The 12,178-nt window shown below is 55.0% G+C and overlaps 1 protein-coding gene across 7 annotated transcripts in view; it reads left to right on the forward strand.

Annotated features, from left to right (window-relative positions):
• The window catches only part of CDH23 (cadherin related 23), a 355,087-nt gene that overhangs the window by 276,635 nt on the left and 66,274 nt on the right, over nucleotides 1–12,178 (forward strand). For all 7 annotated transcript variants that reach the window (XM_044239712.1, XM_044239715.1, XM_044239714.1 and 4 more), the window contains 4 exons: nucleotides 1,868–2,017; nucleotides 3,242–3,370; nucleotides 4,304–4,432; nucleotides 5,043–5,270. In XM_044239712.1, coding sequence (XP_044095647.1) covers nucleotides 1,868–2,017; nucleotides 3,242–3,370; nucleotides 4,304–4,432; nucleotides 5,043–5,270 — 636 coding nt within the window. The remainder of the gene's footprint in view (nucleotides 1–1,867; nucleotides 2,018–3,241; nucleotides 3,371–4,303; nucleotides 4,433–5,042; nucleotides 5,271–12,178) is intronic.

Here is a 12,178-nt window from a genome sequence, read left to right on the forward strand (position 1 = left end):
ATGGTCTGGACCATGAGGCCCTGGGTGGGAACACAGACCCAGATCTAATCCTATGGATCTTGGCACCTGCCCTACTGCTGAGGCTGACTCTCTGCTGCCAGGAGCACCTCACAGACAGCATCACAGTGGTAATCCTAGAGGAAACACCCACTGTGTGCCTGGCTCTGGGCTGGGCTCGGGGCACAACAGGAAACTGAAATTAGACATAGTCCCTGCCTTCACAGACATAAGATACAGTAGGAGAGGGTTGTTGATTAAGTTATCACACCAGTCAGTGTATGCTACAGGAGAAAGTCTATAATAAGACGTCTGGGAAATCAAGGAGGGCTTCCCTGAGGAAGTGACTCCGGCTGAGATCTGCAGAAAGCACAGACATTTACCCAGCCAAGAAGGAAGCACATAAAGGCAGAGGGAATAGCGTATGCAAAAGCTCTGTGGTGGGACAAAGCCCAGGAAGTCTGAACAAGGTCTTGAGCCGAGCGAAAGAGTTTGGAGGAATTAGAGCACAGAGGCCTTGTTTGGTTCTGCCCTAAGAATAGCGTGGTGGGCATTACTGGGCCCATTTCACAGATGAGCAGACTGGGGCTCTGGGACATCATGGAACTCCCTGAGCAAAATCATGAGGGATGGGCAAAGCCTTGGAGTATGAGAGCATGCCAGTCTCCCAGGCACGAAGCAGGACGGGGACCACCTTTACCACCCCTGACCTTTTCGTTTGCTCATTCATTCCCCAAGGCATCCCAATGCTGTATGTGTTTTTGTCTATACTTTCAGCTAAGGAAGTGGAAAATCAGAGAGGTTGAATCATTTTTTCCCAAGTCACACAGCTAGTAAATGGGGGAGTTGGTCATGCTGCCAAGCCTGGGCTGCTTGTCCTGTGGTTCTGACAGCTCCCTAAAAATATGGAGGCATGGCTAGGATGGAGAAGAAGGAAGACCTGATTGGAGGGGGGGAGGATGAAAGGGGTCTCCTATGTGGCAGCAATGTTCCCCAGGCTCTCCATGGGGGCCCCTATATGCCGCCTGGGAGCCCTTGTACCCCAGGCTCAGGGAGGGAGAGGATGAGGTCTGGCTTGGGGCAGGCCCGTGGGAGCAATCCCTCCTGGGATTCCCCAAACCTGAGCCCCTCCCACCCTACCTGAACCTTCCCGTCCATGAGCCTAAGGGGCACTCTTGGCCATCTGTGGGTTGAAAGCTACAGAATACAAAACAATATGCCCTTTGCATCCAATTTGCACATTCCCAGTTTATATCTGGAAATTCCATGGAAATTCCTCCCCTCTCCCCACTGGGACCACCAGGCTACCTCATGGCCCCCTCTTGTTCCAAAGCCCCAGTTCCGTCCCTCTAATCCAGATGCGCCAGTGAAGAGGCCTTCGGGCAAGATCTGGCTGCCAGATGTGTTTTGACCAGCTGGCACATAAGTTTTTCCTTTAATTTTTATTAATCACCACATAATTCCTCATAAAAATCTGGATTCCGAGTTCCTTTTGAAAAACAGGAAGCTCTGTCGATGCCAAGCTGGCATTCCTCAGTGTTTTTGGTTTTTTTTTTTGCTGAGTAGCCTCTGTCCCCTTTAGCCAAGGCCCATGCCTTCCAGTGCTCAGCCCTACCACCACTAAGTCCTCCCTGGACTCTACCCTGCTGTGCTAGCCCCAACATTTGAGTGGGTGCGGCCCTCCCCCATCCCACGGCTATGGGAAATGTGCTCAACACCTCCGAGTCCTGATCGGCCCAGGCAAGCCCTGAACGCTGACTTTCTAGAACTCTCAGCTCTGGGCCCCTGTGCACCCACGGTGGGAGCCTGGTGTTTGGAGTCAGGAAGCAGAAGGAGGCGGTGGGTCTCTGGCTGCCTTCCCCACCCCCAGGTCTACATCACGGTGCTAGATGAGAACGACAACAGTCCCCGGTTTGACGTCACCTCCGACTCGGCCGTCAGCGTGCCTGAGGACTGCTCCGTGGGCCAGCTTGTGGCCACCGTCAAGGCCCGGGACCCTGACGCCGGCAGCAATGGGCAGGTGCGTGCCAAGTAAAATGCTGGCTCTTCCGTGTCTTAAGGAGGCTCCCGTAGCCTCTCCCACTAGAGGAGGGATGGCCAGGCTCCACCCAGCCCCAGGTGCACGGCCCTGCCCTCACCCTACTCCACGGTCAAGGAGAGAAGAGGAGGCAGAGCTGTGCAGGCTGTTGGCCCTGCCCGGGTATGTGAGCATGGAGTACAAAGGCTGGTTCCAGCTCAGCCCCTGACAGCAAGCTGAGAGCAGAGGGCCTTCGTCCTTCCTGCTGACTCCTTTGTCACCTGATCCACAAACCTCTCAGCATCTCGGCCCTGTGTGCCAGGCCTTCCCACGCGGCCCCAGGTCTCAGAGAGGACAGGCTCCTCCTCCTCCCAGCTTTGGGGGACCTGTGCCATGGCAAGAAGTGCTCCCTCCACACACACTCCAGGTTTGGAGGCCCAGTGCACAAGGAGGACCAGTGGTAGACTGTATTAGTCTTCCCGCTGCTTTAATCTGTCCCACGAATCAAGTGACATGTTTGAGGAGGTTCCTACCATTTAAAAATGGCTTGCTTGTTTAGGGTCCCTGTGCGGCTCTGTTGGTTAAGCAGCCTTCTCTTAATTTCGGCTCAGGTCATGACCTCAAGATCATGAGATCAAGCCCCTCATTGGGCTCTACACAGACCATGGAGCTTGCTTAAGATTCTCTCTCCTCTCCCTCTGCCCTCCCCACAGCCCGCAAAGATGGCTTGTACACCTCTTGGGGGAGTGGTAACTTAGGATCAGAAGCACAGGCATTCAAATCTTCATCCTCTTAGTCATTTGCAAGCTGTGTAACCTTAGCCAATTGTTGCCTGTTTCTGAGCCTCCTGTCTGCAAACTGGAAAGAGCATCTCCTGACCATTGCTGTGAGGGCCAGATGCAGCCCATGTCCCAGCAGGGCCCCCAGAAGTCTCAGTGCCTCCCCACCTCTGTCCTGGGAAACGTCTGTGCCGCGGGAGTCATACCCACTCTTCTGGCCCCTAGGCTGGTAATGCTGACCTCTCTTACCCCAGAAACCTGCCACAGGTCCCGTGCTGCCTTGGTGGGCCTGCGGCACACATTTTCTACCTCTGCATCAAATGTTCTCTTTTCAAATGCCCTTACCGAGCAGAGGGCCTGGGAGGGCAGGGGAGGGACCATCAGGCTGACCTGTGGCCTGTGCTCCTCACTTTCTCGTCCGTCCCCTTCCCCTCCCCACCCCCGACAGGTGGTCTTCTCCCTGGCCTCTGGCAACATCGCCAGGGCCTTTGATATCGTCACCACCAATTACTCCATTGGTGAAGTGTTCGTGGCCAGGCCTCTGGACAGAGAAGAGCTAGACCACTACATCCTCAAGGTGAGAAACACCCCCTGAGCCAGGGGTCTCTGTTGACCTTGCAGGAGAGAGCTTGGCACAGCCTGGCAGTCGGCTTCCCATGTCCCTGGTCCCCAGGGCAGGAAGCAGCAGAGGTGTCTGTCCCTGTTATAGGAGCCAGGAGCGAAGGCCTGGCAGAGCTGATAGAGCCCTGACTCTTCCACAGGCAGTATGACTTTGGGCAAGTTGTTCACTCTCCCTGGGCCTTGGTTTCCCCTCTTGTGCAATGGGTAGAAGAACCCCTCCCTGGCCAGCCTCTGCCTTGGTGAAAAACAAGCACAAGTGTGAGGAGTCCCGGAGGCCACCATTATTGCTGAGCTGCTGTGGCTGGCCTGCTCCCTGCGACTCCGGGGACCCCAGGGCTGCATTCCTGCAGGGCTCTGAGCCTGGAGAGCACTTTCACTGCTCCTCAGGCATGCAGAAAGCATTCGGGCTCCCAGGGACAGGCCTGGGCTGTGGGGAAAACTCTAGTTCATTGCTGAAAAGGTTAGGGGAGGCTTTCTCTATCTGCCAGGGTTCAGGTAGGAGTGCGTGGAACAGAGTTACTTAGCTAAAAGCAGGAGACTGGGGTCTGGTCACAGGCCCAGGTCATGGTCAAGGGCTGGCACAGCCCAGAATACAGTCCAGGGTAGGACCAGAAAGTAAAGACTGGACACACCAGAACCAGATTCTGAATGATGGCCCCATGTCAGACAACAATTGGGCAAGGATTGTTTGCAGCATGGGGCGGAAGAAAAAAAATTCCAGGGAGAGCCCAGGGCTGGCAGACCACCCAGGGGCAGGGATGGACCCAAGTGTCTCTCTGCCCTACTGGTCCTCCTCACTGGACAGACTGCCCTTTCAGACTCCATATTTCAGGTCCTTCCCCTTCCTTTAACCCTGAATCCAGTCTCCTCTCTCCTCTCCCCACTCCAGGTTGTAGCGTCTGACCGTGGTACCCCTCCACGGAAGAAGGACCATATCCTACAGGTGACCATTCTGGATGTCAATGACAACCCTCCAGTGATCGAGAGCCCTTTTGGGTACAATGTCAGTGTGAACGAGGTGAGGGCAGCTCTTGCATCCGGATAGCTGGATGTCCACGGTGGGCAGTGGGTGTGAGTGACCGTGAAGCACCCGTGTAAGGGTCCACTTGGACCGCTGGGCTCCCAGACCCCACAGGTGGGGGCATGTCCTGCTCATTCACAATTCCAGCCCTAATGCCAGCTCCTGGGATGCAGTCTCTTTTTGCAGGAGGTGTGAAGAGGAGACAAGAGGAGAGAGAAAGCAGGAAATGGGATTAATCCCCTGGAGAGCTGCTTTTAAACAAGACAGTGCATTTACTACTCATTCTTAAGACTGAGGCACTGAGGGAAATTTTTGCCCCAGCATCGCTGGGTGTCAGGCCAGGTTGGACGTCCGTGAAAGCAGGATAGGAGAGGGGTTTAAAGGCCGGGTCTCAGACCAACCTCCCAAGAGTCAGACCTGAGCTCTGCCACAGACAGGCAGTGTGACCTTTCTCTGTACCTCAGTTTTCTCATCTGTAAATGGGGATAGCATCCTGTCTAACTCCCAGGGCAGCCAAGAAGAGTCTGTGAAGTCACACAGCCTTACATATAGTGGGTGCCCACAGCATGCTCACCACCGACAGCCCCCTTTCCTACTCTCCCCGCAGAACGTGGGCGGGGGTACTGCTGTGGTCCAGGTGAGAGCCACCGACCGTGACATCGGGATCAACAGCGTGCTGTCCTACTATATCACTGAGGGCAATGAGGATATGACCTTCCGCATGGACCGGATCAGTGGTGAGATCTCCACGCGGCCAGCCCCGCCCGACCGTGAGCACCGGAGCTTCTACCACCTGGTGGTGACGGTGGAGGACGAAGGCACCCCCACCCTGTCGGTGAGCCCTGGAGGCAGATGCAGGGAGGGGAGGGTGCTTGAAGGACGGGCTCGGCCTTCTGTAGGGTGTGGGCAGGCAACAAGGGGGGGGTGGGAGTGGAATGTCCGAGGTGGGTGAATCTTTGACAAGTCCTTTGTTGTGCCTTTAGAAGGCCCACCTCTGTGTATTTATAGAGGACCTACGCATGTGTTTGTGGAGGACCCGTGTGTGTTTGTGGAGGACCCGCACGTGCAGAACTCATGTGCTTGTCATCCTGTATCTGTAACCACTCAGAGTCTCTGTTCAGCCCTCTTTGGTCCAGCAGTTCTATGGGATGGTGCAGAGCGAGCCCACACCTTGGGGCCTGGCCAACCCTCACTCTACCTGCCAAGCCGTGTGCCCGCGAGCGTGCATTCACCCACACTCTGTGCCAGACAGGAAAGGCGCCCTCTGGCCCCTTCCCCTCTGTCACTTTGCTGTGACACACTGTTGCAATATGTCCACGTCAGAAGGGACTGATGCTCTTGGTCCCGTCTGGTGCTTGAATGGACAGAGCCCCCACCCAAGGCAACGTGGAAGGTTTGCAAGGTTGGAGAAGGAGGCGCACCCTGTGGGACTGTATGGCGAGATGGTCTGGGGGCGATGCGCCCGGGTGGGAGCCATGTGCCCATCGAGGGGGTGAAGTTTGGAGTCAGGAGTGCTGTGAGCTGGCTGTGCGATCACCAGCAAGTCGGAACCTCTCGGGATGCGGTCTCGTCATCCGGAAAAGGGAGGTGATGTCTCCTCTTAGGTGGTGTCTGGGGAATTGAGTGAGCTCGTGTCTGCAGAAGTGCTCAGTAGACCCTGAGGAGGAGGACTGTGTCAGATGCTTGTGGCCGCGATAATGCCGCCGTGCAAACCAAACCACGTGCAGGGATGAACGCAATCACTGATTTGGCGCCAACTCTGCAGACTGGCGATTTAGACCTGGTTTAGCTGGGCTCCCGCCTCTGTGGGGTTGTGGGGGGGCAGCTGTGTATCATTAGTTGACTGGGGTTTGGGGGGTCATCCACCTATCGGCTGGGGTGACAGGGCCACTCGTGTCTCCTCTTCCAGAAGGCTAGTCCATGCTTATTCAAGTAGAGCTAGCAAGGGTCCAGGAGGGACAGTGGGAGCATGCAGGGCCTCTTGAGTCCAGGCTTGGAACTGGAATGAGGTTGTTTCTAGAACATTCTGTTGGCCAAAGCAAGTCACAAAGCCAGTCCAGGTTCAAGGTGTGGAGAACTCCACCCTATCTTTTGGAGGAACAAGTTGCAAATGAATTTTAAAAAGTGTGGATACAGGAAGGTATAAAGGATTGGGGACATTTTTGTGCTCTGTCCACCCTAGGAACCTGATCATTAATGAGGCCTCAGCCCTGTCCCTTGGTCCCTGATGGGTAACTCTGTTAGACCCCTCCCCCTTGGCAGCAGCTCTATAGACTATGGAGTCAGAGTAGGCCTGGGCTGGGCTATCTATCTGGACTGTCTCTGGGGAGGAAGATGGAATTTGACCAATCCCAGGAAACCATATTCTGAGATGCCAAAGGTATGGGACTGGCTGTGGGCACACCCTGGGTGGGCATCCTTAGCTCCAGAGCGGCCAGGTGTCCCCACTAATCACTTTGGCCATCCCCACCCAGTGAGCCAAACAGAGACATATTTATAAGACACATATGACTACCGGAGGGGGGGGACATGTAGGGCTATCCATTACTTTAGTGACATGGAAGGACTCAGTTTTGACAACCCCTCCCTATCTGTACCTAGCTTCAGGGCGAATCATCATCCCGGTCATCTCCCAGGGGCATTTAGCGACATGTTTGGCTACAAGTGATAGATACTTAACTCAAGTCATCAACAAATCAGGATGCATTTTATACACGTAACAGAAATTCTAGAGAGAATTACAAATGTTGGTTTTGTGCTCTGTGATGTCAGAGCTAATGCCTCTTGAGCTTTCCCCCATGGCTGCATGATGGCTGCTATAGCACCAGCCATCATGTCAGCATTCAAGGCAGGAAATGACAAGACAAAGAACTATGCAAGCCATTTCTGCCCCTTTATCAAGAAAGCAAATTTTTTTCCAGAACTACTTTCCATGGTTCTGCTTATGTCTGTGACCAGAAAAGATTCACATGGGCACCCTCACTCCAAAGGAGATTGGAAAAAATGACAGGATTGTCAGAACTGGCTTATTATGTGGGAGCCTGATATATCACTGCCTCTGACAAAAGCAGAGCTTGTTAACGAGGGAAGGGCAGAGAACAAGATTCTCTGGGGTGGGAAACTGAGAGCCTGTGCTGCTTCTTGTCCTGACCTAGGCCAGCAAACACACCGATTTCACCCCTGCTCCCCCCTTTCCCTACACTTCAAAGCCCTGGAGTTTCCTGGGGAGGCAGTCAGTGAGACCCAGGACATTCTGAGACACTGAGCTTTACAGGTGACATCTGGCTTCCTTTTGGTCTTCAGAAGAAAGGACAATTGGGGAAATGTGAAATCACCCCGGCCACATTTAACCACCAGGAATGGGTGGGCCGCTACTCAAGCAGTTCCTACAGAACTTGGGACTGGTCCCTGTGGCCAGAAAGAGTTTTCATCTGTTGACAGACACTCTGAACGCCCCCACCCCCAACCACCACCGCCAGAGACCCAGCCTAGTCCAGTGGAAACCCATGAGCTCTGCATCCTCACACATGGGTCCCTGACATTTGGGTCCCGCCTTGAAGCCAATCTCAGGCTTCCCGGCTCCCTGCTATGGGACTACGAGAAGTTGGATGGTGAGAGGCATAACCTCCCTTTCTCTGGCTTCCTCATTCTGGCCATCACCAGCTCGGACCCCAGAAAGCACCTTCCAGATGAACTCAGTCAGGCCTGGGCTTCCCTGAGGCCATGACCAAGACGATATGTATATGGCTCCTGGGCTATTACACCGTGATAGGGACAGACAGCATCAGGGCCAGCTGGGGAAAGATTTACAGGAGACATTTTTTAGGTCAAAAGGAATCTATCAACTTTTTTTTCTGGCTTCTTCAGGTAGAGGAAAGATCCCTGGTATTTGACTTCTGTAAGGGACACGTGACACTGAAGAATTGCCGGGACCAGAGCAGAGTTGAGAACTGAGCCCTAGAGTGTATTCGTTCATTCATTCATTTGTTCGTTTGCTTAGGCAGCCAGTCAGTATTCCCTGAATGCCCAGTATGTGCCAGGCCCCAGGGATACCCGGAGGAAGCAGTGGTGGTCCCTGCCACCGTAGAAGGTAGCCGAGGAAGGGATGCAGTGAGGGTCTCCGGGTTCAGGGGCCAACATGCGGATGGGCCTGCATTCAGGAGCACTAACAAGGGCTCGGGATAGGCTTCTTGGAGGAGGGGATGCCTGGGCTGTCTTGTCACTCTGTCATTGTTAGCACAACAAGGCGTATCGGGGACCCAGAGATCCACCTAAACAAAGGCCCAAGAGCAAGAAATGACCAGGGGCGGGTTTGTGGAGCCCGTGGCAGCATTCAGAGCCAAGAGTGTGATTCTATCTATATTTCCTCCTGATGACATTGCCTCTGGGCTGACACTGCCTAAGGGCTGATCGCACCACTTTCCCATGTGCCCCCTCCAGTCCTTCCCAGTACGGCTGAGCCAGGGTGAGGACAGGGCACAAGCCGCTAGCGCCCAGCCATGATGGGCATCTGCCTCCGGGGAGCACTGGACCCACAAAGATTTGCTTCCAGTGATCTGACTGTCCCCTCTAGACAGTGAATCCCCAGAGTCAAGCACAAAATTGAGGGTCACCAAGCCAGAGGTGACCAGACAGGGTCCCTTTCCTCCTGTTGCATAGATTTCACTGGATGGCTATTTGAGAATAGGGTTGTTTTGAGCCCTCCTGCACCAGCCAGAGCCCTGAGCAGCCTCCCAAGGCTCCAGGAAAGGTCACCATGGCCTTAGGGGTGGGCGCCATTCTGCATGTATCAGTCCAGAGATGCCCGGCAGACCTGCACACCATCTTGTTTCCACCTGCAGTTATCAGCTGGTCCAAGCCAGCCCTCGCTGGCACAGGACCAACCTCACAAGGGCAAGTTAAGTGTCGTTCCTTTATTCTTTCATTCGTTCAACACGAAATACGCGCCTGGCCCGTGCCAGAGGCTCGGAAGTCAGACACGAATTGGGTACAGTCCTGTCCTCAAGAGGCCCCCAGACTAGTGGAGAGATGGACACATAACAGAGAGTTACCACTTGGTGGTGTGATGAAGTGCCAGGAACTTGAAGTCAGGAGCCCGGGAAGGCTTTCAGGATAAGACATCACTTGCGTTTGTGACTTCCGGAGTGAAGTTCTCTTAGCAAGTGGCCTGGGATTCAGCTACCAAGAGAAATCTTGTATCTGAGCCCTCCTATCCTTTCATTTGACCCTGGGCCCCCTCCCCCCAATTTCCTGTGAACCGTACATTCCTGTCCCCACCCAGCTCTCAGCCCTGTATCACCCAGAGCTAGGAACAGCTGTGTAGCAGGGGGCATCCGGACCAACCCAGGCCTGTCACACAATGGTGTGCCACCCAGCCAGGGGAAGTCATTGTATGGCTTCTGCTCTCTGTCTAGCTTCAGGCCGCAGGCAAGGGAGGCCAGGCTGGGGGGAGGGGTCTAAGGGGCTATCAGGGAGGCCTCTGCAAGAGGAAGGGCCGGGCCTGGGGAGGAAGGGCGGAAGGCAACTGGGAGGTCAGGAGCTGAGCCCTAGTCACAGAGGCACCTTGGCAGAAGGATGAAGATGGGGGGAGGGCCTGTCGGGGGGACCTCCCTGCCACACAAATCCCAGCCAACCAGCTCTGGCATCTCAGGCTGGTGGGAACCTGCAGAAGTCACCTGTCCAGGGAGAAGGACAACGATCACCCCACACCCACTTGCTGGTCCAAGAGTTGCCAGCGGTACCCTAGAGAAAGTCTGTGAGCCGGGGACATTGCCCTTGGCAGCTGACCTCCTATCTTTAAGGCCAAGAGCTCTTCTGTGTATTAAACTTGGACCCCGCTGCTGTTGAGGAAGCCTGCTTCCGCTGGCTCAAGGTCAGGAAGCCCCAGCCTGGCCCCTTCCCTGTGCTGCACACCAAGTTAAGCCAGGCTTCTCTGGCCCAGCATGGTGATGTTCAAATCCTTCCCTTGCCCTGCGTCTTGAGGGCTGTCCTGCAGCAGCTCAAATGTGCTGTGTGTGACCTGTTCAAGGCCTCCCAGAGACCCTGGGGCTCTCTGGTCAGCTAGGAGCATCTCCCTTCCCCTCCACCATGGTAAGCAACCGCAGGCCCTCGTGCCCACCAGGAGTCCTGTGGCTTCAGGGATGCCAGGCAGAAAGGGGAGTGGCAAGAATGAAGCAAAAGAAAGGGAACCATGGGCTTGTGGACCCAGGTTCACCGCCCCCCACCCCCAACCCCGGCCCTGGTCCTGGGAGGTCCTGAGTCTTGGCCTCTGATGCCATTCAGTTCAGTGAAGAGGAAGGAGCACAGGCCTGAGAAGCAGAAGACCCAGGTCTTAGTCCCAGTTCCACATTCACTTTTTGTCACAAGACACAAATGTTTTGGAGCCTCAGTTTTCATGCACATAAAATGGACACAGTAAAGCCTCCCAGCATTTTCTGGTGGGGGAGGGGGAATCCAAAAAGTGATAACATTAACACGTGTGTTTTGGAAAACACAGTATTCTAACAGAAAAGGCCAACAGATAACCCACCAGCTGCCACTTCTCCATCAGGTGCCCGGGGCACGTGGCTAGCTGATGTCAGCATTTTCTCCTTAAGCTACATTGCTACTTCAGAATCCGTCCCAACATGTATTTTAGGAAGTAAGACCACTAGATCAGAATGGCGAGACAGAATGAAACCTCTGCCCCCCACCTGCACAAGCTCAGGACATCACGTTGCTCTTTGGGAGATCCCACCAAGCACAGACAGAACCGCTAAGAACCGGAGCTGGTGGGAAGCCAGAAGGGGTCCCTGGGAGGGGTCCAGAGAACAGGACCCTGGCATCCTGGTTCAACCCCTCGCCCCATGGCTATGCTTCAGCTGTCAGAGACTAGGTCCGGAGGATAGCCTGTTTTCGGACCCACTACCCTGTTGGAACTCCTGGAATAGTTAGGGAGACTAGCATCCGTACAGGAAAGAGAGGCAACTGTGCCAAGCAGGCCCAGGGATTACCCAGTGGGCTAGATGACCAGTGCCCTCTGTGGGCTGGGACACCCGCCAAGCTGGGCTGTGAGTGCCTACTTCTCAAGAGGCCTTTGCACCTGGCGTTCTGGCAGGCAACCCCAGTCCCTTTCTACCCGCTGCTGTGTCCCTGGACCTCCCCAAGAAATCACAGTCAGACCAGCCTTGGGGAGCTCTAGCTGACACTCAGGAAGGCCCCTTCCAGGAAGCAATGCCCAAGCTGGGATGGAGAATGACTGGACCTCTCTGTAGGCCGTCTCTCCACGATGCATTCCTGAGACAGAGCCCTCACTGGAGAAAGCAGTGCCTTGGCTCCTTGACCCCAGGGCTGAGCTTTTGAGAAGCAGGCCCCCGAGTTCCTGCATACCTACCCCAGCGCCCCTCATCACTGACCCCCCAGGCAGGGCCAGCCCAATCCAACACGTGGGCCTCCCGTGGGCCCCACGACATGTGTTCAGAGCATCAACTCCCCTCCATTGGCCTCTCCCTTGGAGGGAATAAAGGCAGGTTGTCTTTATTAAATGGGAGCATGAGAAGGTTACAGGAATGATGGCCCTTATAATTTCTGATCTATTTCTTAACAGTAACTTGGGGCCTCGAAGCACAGATTTCCTTCTGAGGGCCTCAGCCAGTGCCATGATCCATTGGCCTCCTGCCTTGGTCTCACCCTGTCTGGCCAACTCTCCGGAGGCCCCAGTGTCCCTCCCGGCCCCTTGAGAGGCAGGTGCGAAGATCCCAGGGC

The sequence above is a fragment of the Neovison vison genome, chromosome 2 (assembly GCF_020171115.1).
Source record: "Neovison vison isolate M4711 chromosome 2, ASM_NN_V1, whole genome shotgun sequence".
NCBI classification, from domain to species: domain Eukaryota; kingdom Metazoa; phylum Chordata; class Mammalia; order Carnivora; family Mustelidae; genus Neogale; species Neogale vison.